Source organism: Bombus fervidus, chromosome 3, assembly GCF_041682495.2.
Source record: "Bombus fervidus isolate BK054 chromosome 3, iyBomFerv1, whole genome shotgun sequence".
Taxonomy (NCBI): domain Eukaryota; kingdom Metazoa; phylum Arthropoda; class Insecta; order Hymenoptera; family Apidae; genus Bombus; species Bombus fervidus.
Window position 1 is genome coordinate 7,085,549 of NC_091519.1, and position 21,575 is coordinate 7,107,123.

At 34.4% G+C, this 21,575-nt stretch overlaps 1 protein-coding gene across 6 annotated transcripts in view; it reads right to left on the reverse strand.

Moving 5' to 3' along the window:
* Positions 1–21,575, reverse strand: part of LOC139985281 (rap1 GTPase-activating protein 1) — a 261,298-nt gene that overhangs the window by 155,596 nt on the left and 84,127 nt on the right. The window contains exon 1 of one of the 6 annotated variants that reach the window (XM_071999601.1): positions 5,503–8,605. The exons of the other annotated variants lie outside the window; for them this stretch is intronic. Coding sequence (XP_071855702.1) covers positions 5,503–5,621 — 119 coding nt within the window. The 5' untranslated portion in view covers positions 5,622–8,605. Of the gene's footprint in view, positions 1–5,502; positions 8,606–21,575 lie in introns of those variants that run through there. 6 annotated transcript variants of the gene reach the window in all.

The window sequence follows — 21,575 nt, forward strand, 5'->3', positions numbered from 1 at the left end:
ATTTAACTGGAACATAGAATATAGTCGTAAACTTTTTCTGTATATCGAATCGTCCTGTTTTGAAGGAATGTTCAATTCAGGACATCTACCGTAGTATTCTGTTATGATTAGATTGCGAATTCTTATGCATTTATGATAGATCTAAACACGCAAAAATGTATTAGATTGTTCGAAAAGTTTCTTTCGTTTTCTAAGGAAATAATAGACGCACCATATTTTTTGTTTTATATTAGTTTATTGAATTATGCACGAACGTAATAATAAAAATATAACGAAATGGATCATACCTAATCCAATAAAATAATATAAAACAGAAATTGTTGTTCATCTATTATCACCTTATGAAATGAAAGAAACTTTACGGACAACCTAATACCTACAGAATGCACAGAATAATCACAAAAGTGTATAAAATAACGAAAGCAACGTACTTGTAATATTTAAAGACTGAAACAAATTTCGATCTATGCTCCATTACTTTAGTGGTGTTCATAAAGATATGAATTTAAATAAAAATCCAGAGTCTAAATGTGATATCCCTAAGCTTTGTAATATTTGTATTTATAGAAACTAATTGATTGTAATCTTTATTTTCGGCTTCGTATGTTTCTTCTGAGAATTCATCAATTCTCACAAGTTATTTATAGTAGTATGTATCTAATATGATTGTGGTAGTATTTAAACTCTTTGATACACTGTTCATACGCCGTAGTGCCACTTGACAGTAACTGTAATACTTAAACCGAATGAAATCTGATTATTTGGACTGAAAAATTACACAAGAAGTGACGGACTAGTTATAAATGCCCGGAATGGCTAAACAGAAGGACGTAAATAGAAAGATGACTGTAAGTTGTGTGTATGTTTTTGACGATTGTAAACTTTATTTTTCGTCCTAAATTTTTGTCAAATTTTCTTGTTTACATATATCAATAATCAATTTAATCTAAATTACTGTTAAAACTCTAGTTTTTCCTGGACGAATTGCTTACTTGAGAAACATTGAGTGCAAGTAACGTATTTATATCTACTGATACCCGCATGAGATAAAGAAATCGTAAAACAAGATAGAGATCAATCCAATTGCTAGTTTCTTGGAAACTAGCATAAAGTAGAATTGTTTGTGGCTTTAGGAGAGGAAAATTCCTTCTTTCATATATGCTATCAATTACACTCACCACAAATGGTTACAATTCCTTTTTTAATTAGCATAAAATTGAAATTTTTATTACAAACTATCTTGTCCAGATAAATACTGTTATTTTATATTATAATATTAATATAATAATATTAAAAAGATCGTTAACGTGACATTATGGATTTAATAGAATTTATATTTATATATAATAAACTGTGTGATTACTTTTAAAAGATATTATATCTCCCAAAATAAAAATAAATTCAAACTGCGAGAATCATGGTATAAGCTCATAATAAGCGTTTAAGTGTTGCCATGTTTTGACTCTTCCGACTTTGAATTAAAAGCGAATATTACAAAATACAGTTTATCATGTTACTATCATATATCATTTACCGTATCTCAACGTCCAGATATTTTTTAACGTTAAAAAATATCTCAACGTCAAGATATTTTTTAACGTTAAAAAATACTACTGAATCAACCAAATTAACGATACGTTCAATGACTGATATTTCTGCGTTTGTAAAATTAATCATTTCTTAGATGTAATTTTCTCTCAAAAAATATAACCGCTCAAATTTCCAATACTACAAAAATGAATTTTTGATTGCTGGTTCGTTTTATCCGGGTGTATTTTATGGTGAAACAAAGAGACAGCTTGATCGGCAAGCATTCGAAGACAATCGAGGTTGTAACGTAACGCGTCGCCATAAAAAATCGCTCGTGTCCGCGCAGCGCATCGAAAAACAAACACGTTTCCGGGGAACGTGGTGCATCCGCATGTATCGCGTTACAACGTGCATTCCGATTTTCTGAAACGCCGCCGAGCCGAGAGTCCTCCTCGTCCCCGGAATTCAACGCGACTCGCGTACCACGTATACACACGTACTTAACGTATGTACGTACATACGTACATAAAACGTGAACAGTGATTACAGTTAAGAAAGGGGGCGAGGAGCGTCAAGACAAAAAAACGCCGAGTCGATCAAACCCGTAATCACAATTTACCAACGAAATATTTATGGACTGTCATTTTGTAAATTACCGCGAGATTACGGCTCGTTACGTGGCTTCATGCAAACTTCACGGTGCTCGTACGCTCCCGTCCAGGATGTAACGGACATGCTCTAAACTCTTAACGACATACACCGTAGGGGAAGAATACTTGCATCATGCTACCCTAATTCGCATCCCGAGTTGGGTGCTAGCTGCGCAGAATAGCCAAACTGAAGTGTTATCCCGAGGACATCGCGCGTCGATTTAAATAGGCTAACGTGATCATTCAGCGTAAAAGTAGATCGGACAGTGATAGTCATAGCGTGTGCTTTTGAATTAAAAGCGATGTACAAATGAAATATTGATGATAATTATTAATATAATGATAATCTTAACGAGTCGGGTAGATAACTGTGAAACATAGCGAAGTACTAGGAACTAGAAAAAAGTTTTATCGCGGAAAACACTATCCAAAACATAATGTTGTACTTGATGTTGATACTTCATGTTGTAGGTAAATAAATAAATATCCGAAATATTAAAAAATTAAAAATTATTAATGTTATTAATTTTCGTCCTTTCTTTTTTTTTTTTTTTTTGATCCTTATTGTTTGTAAAAATAAATAACGATTAATATGAAATCTATCGTTACTGATTCAATTGTACTCTTTACTGGCGATACCCAATCCGAAATAATTTTTATCATAATCAAAAAAGTATCTTTTATTAGTAGGATGTATTTTTGTGATATCGAATAAACAGAAATGAACATAAGTTTCGTTTCCATGAAACGTTTAAAATTTTCAGGAGAATTATATAATTTATACTTGGAAATTCTCGAGATTTATTTCGATAATTCAAGTGAACTATTTAATGCTTATACTCTAAATTTGAGCAAATAAATACAACAGCAGCGTTCTATGATAATCTTGAATTTACTGTTAAATCATATTATTTTCAGAATGTTAATACCAAATAAGGACAATTATTAAACCTTTAAAAGCTCTCGTGTAATACGTGATGTATAATTGGAATTCAAGCTCCTTAAATGATACGTTTTTACGATAATACGTATAATTTATTGCACCAAATTGAGCAAATTATAACTCTATATTTGGAAGCTATGAAAAGTAGTATCATGTTAGTATACATTGAGGAAACTGTCATCTCTTAGCACTTTATAACAGAAGATTTATAGCCACTTCAAATTCATGTAATTTACATACATTTTTCGTAAACGCGATTCGAATATCGAAAGAACATATATTACTTAAATTCGCTCATGGGCACTATATATTACTAAATAAACATTTATATTTATAATATTAACTCAGAAGTATTAAAATGTGCAATTTACCATTTCACATAAAATGTCTATCCATATACCGTATGTATTTTGCAAATACAGTGAGTTAAATCTGTGTTAGATGTTATTTTAAATTGCTATTATTTTTTATATTAGTATATTATTATTGTTTATATACAATACGATAAAAAGAAGGAAGATTATTATGATTATTAAAAAACAATCATAAAGAAATACAAGTTACATCATAAGAAAAGATATATATCATGAAATGCTAATTACGAAGAAGAACAAGTTCTTTAAAATTGCAATGTAACAAATTATAAAAATTTTCTAAAAAGTCATTTTATCTGACCTAACCCAATTTTTCCATTTTACTGTAGATTTAATATACGAATCAGAACAGATGTTATAGAAAGAGATTTTTATAAAAAAAGTTATGACGAAACTTGATGTTGTCCGCGTTGATGTTGTGTTGATTTTTGTTCCGCGATATTAAATAGTCAGACATCGATAAATTACAGAACTGTTTAAACGGGGACAGCGAATACATTCATCGCAATAAGGCCAATATGTGGTAAATTGAGTAAACCTGTCTGCTGCCATTCAAAACCAAATGTATCAGGTGTAACCCATCAATTTAAGTATTTACATTATATCTTTCCACATTATGTGTCATCATATTATATCAAAAGGTTCCAGAATTAATACTGGTAGCAATGACTCATTGTAGTTAGAAAAAAATTAAAAAGTTGGCCTCAGTTATTTATAAGGTTGTCCGAAAAGTGTCTTTCTTTCGCAAACGTGTTTTTTACAACAGTGCACCTTTATACAAACGTGAAACCAAGTCTGCGAAATGTCGCAGTGTTTATCTCGACAGAACAAAATGGATCGTACGTAATTCGACAAAATAATATAAAACAAAAAAGGTTGTGCGTCTATTATTTCCTCATAAAACGAAAGAAACTTCTCGGACAACTTAATACATCGTCAGTTTTGTCTTTGAGACAATAACAGTTTTTAGACCTTCAGGTTTCAAAGGTTATAATTTACTTTTAATATGCTTGAGCGAGGCAGTCTTAAGTCATGCAAAAATGTAATAGATTATTAAGATACTAACAAAATAGTATGTATGTATATCGTAAAGTATCATTCTCGCTTAGCGAACAATATGCGAAAATTCTTTTCTCGTTTAAGAGTTAAGATTTATAAAAATTAAAATATACATGTACCCACGTATTTGAATTAAAGACTCCTAATATTTGTAATATTAGGATTAGCTCAAAATTTTAATTGCTTTAAAACACGTTCCACGTGTTTCGTCCAAGTAGACGTATCTGTTTAATACACGTTCACAACTAATAGAAACACAGTTAACCTATCGACGTGTAACACCCTCTGCGATTTCTATGATTTCAAAGTTACGTTGCAAAGCTCAACATTCTGAAAAACTTTTTCTTGTACATGTAACCGGCGATCGACCTTAGTTTCCAATGTTTTCAATCTGGTATGTAACATTAATCGGGCCGCCGCGCCGCACGGTCGGCTCCATGAATCTCCTTATCAATATCGTCTCTTGGCATTGATAGTGGCGCAACTTAAAAAATGTAAACTCTAGAGGAGAGGCTTTATTGATATAACTGCCTTCTGGCGGAAAACTGATAGAATTATAAATATGCCGTTTTACATGATAAAAATAGAAACGTAGACCTTGTATGCAATAGAAGCATATACAAAATTTGTTGAGCTGTGTCACCATCATTGCTAAACAGCGATGTGTATATTACTATAAACAGTGCGTGGCGACCGGATATTACTAAATACTACATACTAACCCAATTCAGCTTGAAAACTAACGCCGAACGGCGGAATATTCTTGTATGTACCTGGAAAGCTATGGCCGATCGCCGGTTATACGCATCGGAAAAAGTTATTCAGAATGTTGAGCTTTACGACATATTTGAAAATCATGGAGGTCGGGGAAGGCGCCACATATCGATAGGTTGACCAAAAACAAACTATTACATCTACAAATGGAGGAAGAAGTATGATAAATTACCGTTTCTTGGATAGGAGCGTGTACGACTCCTTGGAGCCGGTGCAAAGTCTCATCCGCATTTTGCGAGCTGCCCTATCGACACTTCGCTTCTTAGCTACACCACCCTCTAAAACTGGCATCCAGACCAATTCGACGCGCGTCAACAAACGACAAAATGCAGAACAACACTACAATGATCATTGAACACCGCCCACGACACACAAGATACGCACCACTCCCACGCACCTTGCGCCCAGTGCTTTCGCTTGGTGTTTTTAAAACTGATCGATTCACAGGGTCCGGCCAGGAATAACCGAAGGTACGATTAATCGTTTTCCACTCGCCACGCACTAGGTAATTATTTCGTCGGCGATTTTTCCTAGCCAACAGTAATATAATTTACTGCTGATAATTCTTGCTTGTTGCTGGCCTTATCGAGAAAAGAGCTCTTGCTTCTCCACCCACGATTCTCTTCGATACGTACTTGCACCACCTCTTCTTTCTCAATCCTTTACTTCCTTTTCTCTCTTTTCTTCTTTCCCTTTCTCTCTCGTTCTTCTAAACAACTATTACCACGATAAGTGAACGCTGCCTCCAGCCAAAAGCCTATATACTCTTCATCGAGAGATACTCACTCGTGACACGTTTCTGTTCTCACAACCGTAGCAAGAATCGATTTTCAGATCGCAGCTAATGCACCGCGCGAAACCTATCTGCCAGTCTATACAGCCGCGCAGAAAAAAGCGTGGACCTCATAAGTGGCCTTTTTGCTCGACGATCGAGGCAGAGGCTAGATAAGCATAAGTGCAGTGGCAAGAACTCGCTCGCTTCCCGTTTCCTGTCGAGATCAAAAGCAGCCTTGACAGTAATGTCTTTCGGTTGACACCGCGTGGAATTGTATCGCGTGCCTTCGATATTTTTCTTGCCGCGTCACTGTCCCCCGTTGAAACGCTCTCTGTTTACTCTTTCGGCTTAAATTTTCTTCTTCTCTCGCGACCTTATTGCTCGATCCGCCGGAAACGAACACGCCGCACCACAATCAACGATCACTTTCAAGAGTTCAGGTACTCGTCGAGCATTCACCGCGAAAACGATAACGTTGTCCGTTTAAAGGATGTTTGACACGCTCAAGAATACTCTCGGTACGGGTAGTCATTCCTCTCGCAACGCGAGAAATAAACGATAGCGACGATACGTGAGTGCACAAGCAATTCATCACCGCGTCCCCGGCACAAAGAACCGCTCACGCGCTTTATCGCATCGACGAGGATGCCTCGTGTCCGCGATTAAGCACAATCCACAACAGACGGCGCTATATACTTATTTTCCGAACGAGCCGGCGACAACGCAACGACAACGACACGCACGTTCTCGCACTTATCGCACTCAAGATGTTACACACGGTCGAGTTCCGATTTGTGAATGAAACTGACGACACTGTCAACTGTTCGAGATCGTTAAATTTAAGTCCGGTCGAGTCACGCTCCGTTCCGCTTGAAAACTGTGTCGCTCTCTTCCAGTCAAGAGTCCTTTCAAGAAACACAATCACGCATGAAATTCAGCTTCCGAATGTTCGCGAGGGAACAAGACGCTTGTAACTTGTGGATCTTGTAATTGGGGATATAGTTGGAAACGTTTTGAGTCGCATAAAAGCGGAAAACTTTGAACGAGAACACTTTCTATTTAGAATATTTCGCTGGATGAATTAACAAATTTAGAAAAAATTAAATTTAAATTATATCGCTAATATCCAACAAAAAATTTTCCGTTTAAGCTATAAACATTCTGTATAAGTATATAAAATATATAACGTAAAGCAGAGATACTATAGACAACTTTAATGGAATTTCACGACACGATATTAACCTTCTGCGGTCTGAGCCACATTCAACGTTTTATTGCGATCGTTTCATATTTAATATATTAAATTCGGAGGTATATTCAAAATTTAACTATAGTTACAAATGTTTATAACTAATATCTATACGTTAATTTATTTTTATTGAATCCAGTTTTGTTCGATTTATGATCTGGGAATCGCGAAGGGTTAACTTAGTTCACAATTCACGCAAACGTCTCAAACTTATCTTCCTCTTCGAATGGAACGATACTCCTATCGGGTTAACTATTTTTACACGAACAGTTCGATTGAAACCTCCGATCGCGTTGAATAAAATCGATGCAGTATACACGTAACGCGAGAAACACGTGAACTACTATAAACAGCAACTGTGAAACGAACGCGATGCTTGCATCGCTACGTCTGAGCGTGCCGATTGCAGATTGTTGAACGATCGTGGGGCAGAGTGTGTCAGCAAAAAGAGGGGAGTCGAGAGTCCTCTAAGAGCCCGATGGCAAAAGTCAACAAGAGTTCTCGTAGGCGGCCGCGAAAAAACTTGAAGACGTTGATAGATACCGCGATGTTCCACACCCGCAACCTCTGATACGCGTGTAAATATTGCGTGAATATCAGTGAGTCGTTCTCTGTGTGACGTCACGTGCCGCCGTAAGCAAACCAGGGAAACTCGTCGGCGTTTCTTGCTGTATTCGTCTGTTTTATTCGAACCGAATTAACAGTTTGAATTTTCTAACCATCTCGAGTTCAAAGAACTTCACACGTGAGATGTGCGCGATGAATCCACCCGTATCGTCTTCGCTCGGACGTGAAACGCAATCTGCACGTGTGCGCGAGAAACGGAACAAACACAAAGGCAGCAAGGTAGTCGTTAGACCATATTATCACGAACGAAGTTGGAAAACGAGATTCGAAGGTGTATTTCCAACAAGCAGAATTCTACGATTTGTTATGGTGATAGTCAACAATGCCGGTCGAAATAGCAACGAAGAAAAAGTATTCCCGCTTATCGTTCAATGTCTTCTTCGAACACTTCCACTTCCACGAACAATGTAACGTCTTGACAAACACGCACGTGCCACGTTGTCCTTCACACTCACGAACCCATATCCGGCCTATTCGTTCGCTGTAATTTTCGATTACGTGAAAAATACATATAAGAAGGCGGTATGTTCACAGCAGGGATGAGAAACAACTGAAAAACCGAGCTTCGTATCAGCCAGCGCAGATTCTCGGACAAACACGCACAGCCTAGGCTAAGGAAGGATTCCCTCACGTACACTTGAATGGGCCTCGGTTAAGAACGCACGTGCGTACGCGCAGCCCGACGAAGCGAGTATGAAACAAGAAGGCATGCGTCACGCTCTCGTAAGGCCCCGATCCTAGTGGCAGTGGCACAACTGCACCGGAGGGGGCACGGCGCTCACTAGGGGAACGAGAGGAAGGGAAAATCGACGAGTAGGCCCCCGGGGAGGAAATATCTCTTCCCCTCCCGGCTTTTGCTTCTCTCTTTCTCACTTCTGTGGCCTTGCGATCTTGCTACTTGCTATCTCGTTTACGCGATTATCTGTTTCGTATTTCTACTGCTGTCTGTTTCCCATCTTTCTTCATCTGCTACTTCGAGCTGTTTCTCATTTACTCGTGTCGTCTGTTTCCGCCCTCATGATTCTTGCGCACATAGTACCATCGATTTTTCTCGACTTTCTCTCGACTTTCTTAAACACGTTTACTGTTTATCGTTCAGCTTTATATGCTAGCACGCTGATTCACACGCGTTAACAAGATTCATCCATTTTTGTGAATATTCGTGGTTGCGTAGCGATGTATGGTTATTTCGTTCGTATATGCATATTCGTTCTTAGATCTTCGTTATATCGATTTATCTTTGGAATTGAGCAACGAACGCTATTACATTAGAATAGAATGCGTGAGACAATTGATAGTACAAGAAACAAAAAATCGATGTGTTATGTGCCACAAATGTATTCCATCTCACTGGAATATTCAATTGTGTAATTTTACTTATCTCTTCCTCACATCTGATCTGAGTAGTATTAGCTTGTATTATTAGACAATCAAGTTATATTATTAATGAAATTTTATAAGTTGTAAATTACCGACTGATTGCCCTACTTGACGTAAAATTGTAAGGTTATCGGAACAATAGAATAGAACCACACCTTATTATTTATTAACGTTATTGGTCATTCGTAAATTATTATGTGAGACTCTATTGCCCAGCATGAAACTAATACAAAAAGAAATACGTAGTTACACATGACAAAAGATCTGCATTTATGAAGCTCGTATTTTCAATAAAAATAAAATCAATTTTTTTAGTTTATACTATATATAATAATTAATATAAATTTACTATAAGTCAAGTTCAGTATAAATCAATTTAGTACAAATTGAACGTACAAATTTTCTTTTTACTTCTCGCTTATTTTACCATAAATTCATATTTTCATAAAAACAGCTAGAAGAGTAGACCGCAGGCAGAAATTTCTTACATTTAATATTATTAAAACGAATGCCGTAGTTTGTATTCATATATTTTTCCATATTATATACGGTTTTTGGATTTTTGCACCTTCGTATGTTCCATAAATGCATCAACAACCGTAATCTAATTATAAACTCGCTATTTTACTCGCATCATAAATATGTGCCTTATCATGTAAAATACTGAATAGGGTAAAAGTCTTTTTCCAGTAACGAGTACATAGATGTTTTAATATTTATGACTGGCAGTGTATCTTCTCGTTTCGTGCTCCGGAATTTCGTCCGCTTCTTTGGGATACGTTTCTCTCCGTTTTCCGTGACCTCTGCTCGTCTATTACACTCTGTAGGTTAACTCCATGTCACGCGCTCTCTGCAAGCACTGTGTGTGCCGTTATGTGTTAAATATGCGCGTGCATATGTTTCCGTGGCTGTTGGCAGCGACGTTCAAGACTGTAGGTGGTAATCACCGATGATGTAAATCGAGGAGACTTATGACCACCCACGACCTCTTTTCCCATCTCGATGTCGTGACGGTGTGTCCTGCTACTTTTAGGTGATATCCGAGATAATTGGTTTTACTTGTAAGGAAATTGCGAATAATTCACTTGTTCTTATAATTCGATTCATTCGTCAGTAATTATTAATAATTGCATGTTTATTTCAATGCTGTCAATAACAATTATTGTAATTTGTATTTGGAACGACAGACTTTCTGTGCATATCATTATGAATATATATGATGATTTATTCCTTCGAGCAAGTATACTTTATTTATTGTATTTCATTTATATAAACGAGTATTATGATCTCTTTCGTTGTATTTCCCTCGTGGGACATTATCTAAATTAGTATAAATAAATAACGGTTAATGAATTTAGATATAATGGAATAATTCAATTGCGTGGAAACATTTATGAAAAAAATATATCGGATAATTTAATTTAATAAGTTGTAATTGCATGCAGGACGTTATCAAACAAAATTTAGAAAAGCGATGTTATGAAAATATATAAAATGTAAAAATGTGAAATTACATTGCGTTATTTGGTTAAAGCGAAAGATTGGAAATATATTTTTCTACACTTCTTTCACTCTTTTACGATTTTCATTAACGGAGTATGTCATTCGTTCGTCATTTACTAGTTTATTAAGCGTGCATAATTTAATTTTAAAATATTCATGACTAATTATCTAAAATGTCAAACGATACTTGTTTCTGTTTTCGTTATAATAACAAATTTACGCGGACATGAATTCCAATGTTTTCACAGAATTAATAATTTAGATATCACCACATAACTATCTGTTGAACGCAATTCTCATATTGAATAAATGTGCAAAGCATCCTATTATAAGCTCATTACGAATATTTTGCTTTCTATAAATAACTATTTCGTTTATATTTTATACAATCGATTATTATGGATTGCAAAATACGATAAGCTCTTGTCTGAATATCCGGATTAAGCGAAGGTAAAACTTGAAGTGACATGTATAATATTGATTACTCTTAATATTACTATTACTGTTGTACCGAATAAGAATTAATTAAAGGCATCAAATGACGATAATCTTCAAATCATTTTAGCATCAGAAAAACAAACACGCAACGTGCATAACGAACATGGATTTAAATGCTAATAGCAAACCGCCGTTTAATTTTCTTTCGTTGCTTCTTATTGCAGTTATTCAATAACACGCGCGATAAAAAGCACGCTTTAGCTTGAAAACAGAGTCATATTAATTATACCGTTTCGGCAGTAGCAAATCAAAGGAAGCACGCGTCTCGTACAATTACCTGAACAAATTTCCATTTATGTAAATGAACGGCGAGAACAGGTGCTAATGTAAATTATCATAGCTTTCGCAGACTCGACTTTTCATGCATTCCAGCGTGTACGCGCGCATCATGCCGTTAAAATCCTCTCGAGATGGTCGCAAAAGAGAATGGCTGCATAGGCAGACTCATTTTTCCACTGCTCTGAAATTCAATGACGTTTTGGCTACGCTCCATTATCCACGATCCATAAACTTCCACATAAGTGGAAAAACGTGCTGCGTTTCATAAACCCCTTCTTCCATTTGACGAAGGTAACCATTCTCACGGGAATTCGATGATGGCACGCGACATATGCGCGCCACGGTCATTCGATCCCGCCAATTTTCGGAGGAAATTGATGGGAAAGCGGACCCAGCCGCCGCAAAACCACGTAGGAATGAAAATTAAACGCACGCCCATTGTTATCGATAATCGACGATTCGCCGAGCCGTAAGTGATTCTGATTCGAGCTCGTCGAACGTTTCGGTCAGAAATCATTATGCGTCAATAGGTCTAATTCGTCGGCGAATTGAATCGTTACCACGCTTAATTATTCAAGAGCGTTTTACCTGCGGCTACCGTTTCGGTCCTTTATGCTGGCTGTTCATTTGCGGGATCATGGGCTGCGTAATTTCCGTTCGTTCTACCAAACTGGATTCCTTTATAAACTCGAACCTTTTTCTTATTTTCTTGTTTTCAAAGCCATTTCTCATTTCTCATCAAAAATTAATACTCAAATATTTCCGTGAATTACTGTATAAATAAATAGAAATAAAGCGCTGTATAGCGAAAATAAATAGATTATATATATGTAGTCATATTTATATCTCAAATAAAAATTAACATTAGTTTTTTCAAAAATACTTATATATGGTATTCTTAACAATTGCAAAATCAAAAAATCCGATACATATTATTTTGATAGTTTTGCTAATTCCAGAGTTAAGTAACAATTGGTAAACTGTCTGTATGTAGGTACAGTAGTGATAAAATGGAACAATGCCTGTATATTGATTAAATTCAATACTTTATTTATTTTGATTTGATAATATTGACTTTGTACATATGTTATCGGAGAATAAACGGTTTCTGATATAATATTATACAGATGATTGCGTAAATTAATTATAATCACACAATTCTTGTTGACCAATCTTATTTTGTGTTAAGAAATATATTAACGCTTGATTATAATGAAACAGACACATATTAACTCTCTAATAAGGTTTGAGGTATCACAATAATGAATTTTATTGAAATCTGGACCTACAAGTTACATATAACAATAAGTTATTATCACAGGTTCAACGATACTATCTCGATACTTTCGAGCGATTGTGTAAACGTTAATAAAAAATCATGTCATAGAGCTAAGAATAGTACAAAGTAACAATAAGTAGAGATAAAGAGAAAACGAAAGGAACAGAACTATCGATGCTTGTAACTAACGAAAGAAAAACGGATTGCTGGAATTGACACCAATGTCACGATGATAATTTACAGGTTTTTTCACAGCTGACGTCGAATAGTGTCCCAATATGGAAGACACGAGCCAGTAACATACAGGGCAGCATCGAAGCATATGTGCGGCACTCGTAAATAATACAAGCACAATACTAGTCCTTTGGTCTGATTACTATTGTTCCAAACGTGAACAAACAGAATGAAAGTCAGCGATCCTATAGCACTTGATAGTTATACCGCGAGAATATTGTTTATGTAGGAAATGCATCGTCCGGAATACTTTTGTACGTTGCTTACTCGTAAATCGATTTATTCAAGTGCACGCAGAAGTTTTGGCACGATGACTTTTATAATTTTAGAAAGCTACAAATTTTTCCGTGTCGCGGTGTTTCATTGTTATTTCGTTTATAAGTATTTTATTTCTTTATCGCTTTTATTTCAACAAAATTTAATATGTTTTATGAAATCATGATTTTGGAGTTTCATCGTACAACTTTTTCTTTAGATATAATAATATCTTTAAGAGAAGAAATATTATTTATTTTTCTAAATTAATATTAAATCTATTTGTTTAAATAGTTTAAAAATTGTCTCACATCGATTATAGTAACCTTGTGAAATAAGGCAGTAATAATATATTTGACTATATTCATTGAAAATAATTAAATCAAACGCAGGAATAATTTTATATAAACTTTTAGCTGGTAAATTAACTCTCAAGCTTTAATTATTAAACTGTTAACAACATATACATATTTTACAACCGTGATCGGAAAATATTATTATTCAATCAAATATAATACAATTAGACAGAAAGTATAGTTTCACGAAATGCGCAAGGTATATTCTACAGAACGATGTATATTTATTCAAACGTGGAAACTTTCAGAATTAATACACGATCATTTTACTTCCGTGTACAAAAATACGCAGGTACACGGAAAAATCAACATTAAACAAAGGGTCGGGCGTATCTGACAAAAGATCACTTTTTAAACTGATAATAACTGATATTATGGTATGGATGTCTATTATTCGACTCGGTAGCTGCATCCTGTGCATTCATTTCAATCTCCGGGGTGGCACGTGTGCGTCAATGTGCGCAAACGTTCTCTCTACCTACACGATGACAACCGCTTGCCCCAGCTATCTGCCTACCTACCTACCTACTCACCTACTCGTACATATCCATTCACCCAACCTGTCCCGTTTCTGCAACGCTTTGCTCTCGCTTAATGCGAGCAAACTATGCGAGTGTAGTATCATAGTACCCCGTCTGTGGTAGTACGCACTAAACAGGCAAGAAATTTAAAAGCGGCTCACATACCGATAACATTTCCGATGCCACGATTAATTCGGATAAGCTCAAATTTTTTCACATTTTTCGAAGTAATGTCATTTTGTTTTTATTCGAGGTTCAAATCGAATCTGTCTAAATATATCAAACTTGACTTTTATCAATAAGTTTGATATAAGCTATTTATTAAAAATTTATGAAAAATTTAATCTGAATACAATGCTGTTCATTCTGAATATTATAATTCATTCTGAATTATGAAAGTCGTTATCACACGTTTGTTACAATTGCAGAGATAAGGATGATAATAAAAGAATGCTGATGTAAGAGGATCGTTTAGAAACCGAATGTAAATGAATATCTAGATGGAATTAAACGTGAATTTAAATTCATGAGGTGACTATAATTCCAAATGTATTTTACGCTCTAATTAATGTCATTCCGTTCGCTTCTCGACATTTTCAGCGCATAGCTATTTAAGCGTCGGTCAGGGTATTATAATTTAAAAATCAATTCGATATTAAACGCTCTCGTATTCGTATAAAATGGAAATTTCAATAGTGTTTGATATGAACGTGCTAGGGACGCTTCTACCGTGTTATTGTCGCGGAATATTTCCCTTAAAATTGCCCGATAGTGCCAAGCTCAAATTTCCAAACTTAACGCCAGAACAAGCTCAATTTAAATATTAATTTCAATATAAACTTTAAAGTGTATCTTGTGCATTGACGTCTCGATGCCTTGTAACTCTAATTTATGAAAATCTTTTAAAAGCTCTTCTTTGCGATAAATATATTGCATATTATACGGTAAATAATATATATTAAATAAATAATATATATAAATAATATATATATTATAATATATATTATAGGTAAATAATATATATTATATGGTAAAAAATTGAATTAGAAATAAAGCTGAATACATACTGAATGAAATACGATGTAATATAATTTTTGGATGTTTAGTAAAGTGAAATAGCGAATGAAATAAAAAATGAAGGTAAATGTTAGAAATTTTCCTTATACCTTATCTCAAGATGTCAAAATCATTTTCTAGAATATTAGACAATGGCAGATTAATATTATATTAACAGAATTACTGACTATGAGTACAGCTGTCTGTTTATTTACACACAGTGCAGTTAGATCTCCAATTATTTTACCTTCGTTAAAATTTCGTACTCAGAAGGGATAAACTTAAACGATATGTAAACTTTCGAGTCTATTGAACTAATAATTAGAGATATATGTATACAAGGGGAAGAAACGGAAATTCTGAAGTAAAGAAATGCACTTAAAAAGGAATATCTAATCGGATATCAAGATCGCTAAGAGGGGTGATGCTCGAGCCCATTGTTACAAGACCGGAAGCCAAGAAGCCCGTAAAAATCAGAACAACACGAGTCAAGATAAAAGTTAAGATAAAATTGTACGAACTAAGAGAAAATTAAAAATACGTTAAAATTTTTTTTTTTCTTTCGTTGATGATGTTATTAATCGTTTAATTTTTAGACTTTTTATAGGTGTTTTCATAACATTGTCTGTATCTTTATCTGAAATGTTTGAAACCATTCCTATAGCTGCATTTGCTTCTAATTTTATTATTTCAAATTATTTTTAATTCATAACGTGTATTTAAGTGCACAATCAACGCCTATACTAGTATATGTTTTACTTTCCTTTTACTAATATGTAAATGTTGTTCGTAAATTTGTTTTATTACAAGATCGAGTACATATTTGACAAATTTTTAAAACCAACGTACTTTCTTTGTAATATTCCTTTCTTCAATAATCCTTGTTACTGCCTAATGGCTATTCAGATTATTGAGAATAGTTCAAATAAAATATTTCAATTAGAATCAAGCAAAGTCTATTATATTTGCCTATAAATGTAATATTTCATACATCATAGATATAAACATGTTGTACCCATAAGAAGTCTCATTGCTCTGATCTACGTAATAATCGTCTTTCATTAAAAATGTACAATATACTTGAAATCTCTTTGTAATTATTCTTGTATACATATATCATTCTTGATCACACTTTTAATAACTTCTACATTATTTATTTACAGCCTATTTCAGATCAGGAATATATTCATACAACGAACACGCCTTACCACCTTAAACATTGTATCAATGTCGATGTATATGACATAAAATACAATATATACATATACATGTATATATATCTACTGAAAGGGTTAAGGAAAAAAGATATATTTGACTTACGTAATTGTTCAAATACAAACCAGAGGAGGTCACTAAACATAAAAAAATACAAGAGTTTTTTAAATTTCTAATTACAGTGTGTAATTTATTTCTGGAAAACAACTAGAAAATTAGTATGGTATAATATCTCGTGTAAGACTTTCGGAGGCGCTCTAAACTGTGTTCGTATTTTTTAGCAAAGTATGCGATTACTTTAATTCTTTTAATATTTATAGAAGACGCTAATAGCCTGTCTCGTGTTTTATAATTTAAGAGCAATTTCATTTTTAGAATTACGTAAAATAATATAAAAATATTGTAATTGATCCTTTATAATTTTATTTATATTTATTCTTTTAAGTTCTGTACTAATCTTTGTAAGATCCTAATAATTTACTGCTCTTGTCACATGAATTTCACCTAATAAACTTCACATTAAACTTGGGTAAGATTTCCCAATGTCTTATTTAATGTCCTATCAAGGAACTCAATTTTGGAATCTTCTCTGAAATCCTTATTTTTACTGTGTAACAGCGTGTGGATCATTATCGATTTTCTTTCTATGATTATTGTTTCGCAAAGCTTAATTACAGATATTTATTGTTTTCCGAGACACGTATAATAAAAGTTTCCTTCCTGCGTCTAGTTTTCTTCCTATTAAGTAATTCATGTATATTTCTTCTTTTATTTTTAGCTTATTCTTTTTCATTTATTAAAAAATGTTCAGTTTCAGATACACGAGCTTAGACCTGAACATCTATTACCTGAACTACTCTTCTATAGGTAAGCTTCTATTATAGCCAAGTACAATATTAGTTACATGTATTCATTTGTATTGTCGTGTCAAAAAGAAGGCAGTAAAATAAAATATATAGACATGCTTAACGTTAATTTTCTCAACATCAAACAACCATTTAGTTGTCCGAAATTTGTGTTGCTTCCCTAAATCTTCAGGTAAATATAAACCTATTAGGATGTGCCTATGTTAATTTCTTGTCTACACGTGTTTCGACATATACATACATATATATATGCGTATACATATACTATCGTCAGTATAAATCATGAGACACTTATAACAATTAGTATCTATACTTAAGATAGGCATACATATATGTTGCAATTATTTTAATTATTATAATATTAATATTTTTCATAAGGAAACTCAAACTATGTTTTGCAGATTTTACCCCTGGAGTCTCATTTTATTGAAGCTTATGTTTACAATTAAGATGAGAATATGTACAAGTACTTAATAATATTTGTTTGTTATATGATTTTATTATTTAGAGATAGAGTAGGAGCTGTCTGTTTCTTTAGCTATCACATGACGTAATAGAATTTCTTCTCGTTAACTTTAATTTTTAATTTCATAAATAAATTTCAAAGAACGTTTAAATTAAAACTTATACTAATAATCGTGCGTCATATATCACAATTCTTGATTTTTCGCTGGGTCTGTTACGGTCTCATGCAATTCCATTGCACAATATAACCGCCCGTAGCGTAACTGCCTTTGCTTTCTCATAAACGTGCAATAAAAGAAAGGGACAAAGTTGCAAGCCAGTACGTTGTAACGAACGTGCAGTGGATTTCGTAAACAACGAGATTAGCGACCGACACGACGCAATAGTGATAAACGAAGAGGCGTGGACGCGACTACGCTCGCCACGATAACGTAGATGCCGTAGGCGATAACCTGTATTATGAATCACAGCGTTCATTAATATGAAAATTATATTCGTTATTCCTCTGCGATTCCTTTATCGCGCGAGAAAGGACAATGCACTCGGCCGAAGAACCTCGGAACCTGTCTGCGGAAAATGCGCTTATTCCGCGCGGGAAAGGAGTAAGCACAGTTACGTAATGAGTCGCATGCGCCGAAACATGTTGCACGGGCGTGCGTTAAGAAAGAGTAAGATAAGGTCCAATATAAAAAGACTAAGATAAATAACGTGTCGGTGGAGGATGTAGTAACGTAGGATTATTTAAGCCATCTAGGCCTAGACATCTTAAAATTCAATTTTGAACTTTACATAGAATAATGAAACTTGTTGTATATGACAAGACGCTGTTACTCTGTAATATAATAACGGAAGAATGAGGCAATATCACGTACTTTACGTTCAGCAAGAAAATATATCAAAAATGAGAAAATAAGTACACGTATGATGTCATACGGTTATTCGAGTCAGCGAGGAGATATCGCATAAGAAATTATAAAATAAACAACAAAGTAACTTTCAGAAATATTGTAATTATATAAAAAATATTAATATTAGCTGAACAAACTTTCCTTTTCATGAATACAAGTTATGTCCTGGTAGAAAACTATGGCCATCGATCTAGGTGTTACTCATTGTTTATCACGCCAATAATAATTCATTTTCAAATATAGATTGGTTAAAAATTATTTGTAATCGGATTTGACGAAACACAAGGCAAATTAGTTAGCTTAACTTAAATATTCTACAGAACATATCCTACCTTACCCTATTGCACGATTAGTTTCCCGAAAGCGTACGGAATTCGAGTTGTCGTTAAATCTGCTATGATGTTCGAGTTTTTATCTTCCAGTCTTATTTTTGTTTTAATAAGAAAGTTTTAAATGTTCTATGAACCCATTTATATTTATTCTATTTTCTTCAAAATTAGATTTCTGAACAGTAACTGTATTTTCGGCCAGTCGCGGGGGAACGAAGAGAACGGATTCGTTCTTTCTAATTTCTGTCAGTAAATGAGGATAGCAATTTGTGATGCTAATTGGTCCTGATCAATTGGGGGCTGATGACAGAAATAGGAAACTTTCCACCGTCTTAGGTGGTTGACGATATTGTTTTTTGGGATGAAGTCCCTTTTTCCTTTGTATACACATCCGCTCTTTCCGTATGGCAGATACCCGCTTTCTCCGTGATTGTTACCAGCACGTAATAAATTTCAGGCCGTCGTGAATAGCCCGCTGTAAACTTAAAGTAATTTTTAGGACTCTACGTTCCATAATTTTAGTGCAGACCGATTGACCCATCTATATACGTTAGCTATTAAACTATCGTTAGAGTATATGGTGGGTCCTTGGGTCTGTAGAAGGTGAGAATGACGGTATGAGGGCCGTTGACAGTCAGGTAACAAGGGCTGACTTGTTGGCCGCTTCATACGGCGTAACACCAATAATAATTCATTTTTAAATATAAATTGGTTAAAAATTATTTATAATCGGATTTGACGAAACACAAGGCAAATTAGTTAGCTTAACTTAAATATTCTACAGAACATATCCTACCTTACCCTATTGCACGATTAGTTTCCCGAAAGCGTACGGAATTTGAGTTGTCGTTAAATCTGCTACGATGTTCGAGTTTTTATCTTCCAGTCTTATTTTTGTTTTAATAAAAAAGTTTTAAATGTTCTATGAACCCATTTATATTTATTCTTCCATATTTTCTTCAAAATTAGATTTCTGAACAGTAACATTAATGAAGATATTTAACTAATTAGTCTTCATAAATAAATACGTTATCAATTCATTGAGTTAACAATATACTCTAATAAAAAATTGACACTGATTCGTTATAGGCCTATGAATACCTTGTACATTGTGAGAAATTAAAAGAGAAAGTTTTTAGTTAAAGAGCTTTTTACCTTCTCTTTCTCGATTTTGGATCGTTTTATTATACCAACTGTAACTCATTGTTTTTAAAGTAAAATATTGTTGATTGCAATAACAGTAAGTTTATTGCAAACCATTAGTTCCATCTAAACTCATTCTTTATGTATATATATTAGAACTAAGTGTAGAACATGTGTTCGTACTATCTTCTTTATTTCTGCAATTAGATGCTGATTAAATAAGTGAGTTGAATTGCCAATTTTCATGTAAGTATATTTTCGCAAATAAATTTCCTCGTAACTAACTTGCTTACTTTAAGTTGATTATTTTTTAACGCGATACAGAGAAGATTGAAAATAGATCTAACTAAAAGATAAATATAGTGTACACAGATAATAATTTGTGTATGCATCGCACATAACTTTCCTCATAAACTCTGTTTAGTATACCCATAATAACAACTCGGAACTTTCAATTTGACTTACTACGTACTCTATCTGTTAAAATTTCTCGATAATACAGGTTCGGCTAATTCTAAGATTAGGTAGCTGTGCTATTTCGCGAGAATAACTTCGAACTGCGAGCCACCAAAACCGAATACCAACAGGAAAACAAATAACGACGGCGGTGAGTCGTTACAAATGGAACTTTGAGAGGAACTAGGTTTTCCCTCGTAAATCGAATCTGAAATAGACGAACGGGATAATGGTAAAAAAAAAAGCAGAAGAAAAAAACGTGGTACGACGCTAGAAAAACGGGAAAACAAAGGGCGGGTGGAAGGGGTAGAAGCCCCTTTGGCATGAACATCATCGTTTTGACAGGCCTTGACGAATTTTGACAGGAGCCACCACACGGCTGCTCGGTTTCGAAGAGCCTCGCCAATGGAATCCTGTGGAGGAAAAAAGGGGGCACGAACCGTAGCGAACAAACAAACGAAATAATAATGTAACGCACACTCGATCGTTTTCGCTTCACCGTTGCATCGTATCGCGTCGTTTCGTAACAAATGGAGCAACTGGAGTAACTGGAGCAACGACATTTGGGATGTGCAATCGTGTTTAGATAAACGATTCCCTGTGCGCTTCATAATTCACGATTCTGCATGGGCTGGGAACTCGAGATAGCAAAATATTATCAAATTTTGTAAAACACCTGGATGATGTAGAACAACAGCAAAGGAAAATGCAAGGACGCGAAGAGAATACGGAAGAATAAATAATAATAATGGCGTTATTATTTCAGAAAATGTATAATTTAGGAGAATAATTTTATGTTTATTGATTAAGCAACGAGTGGGGTATCTGTTTCCAATTTTCAACTTCAAGTA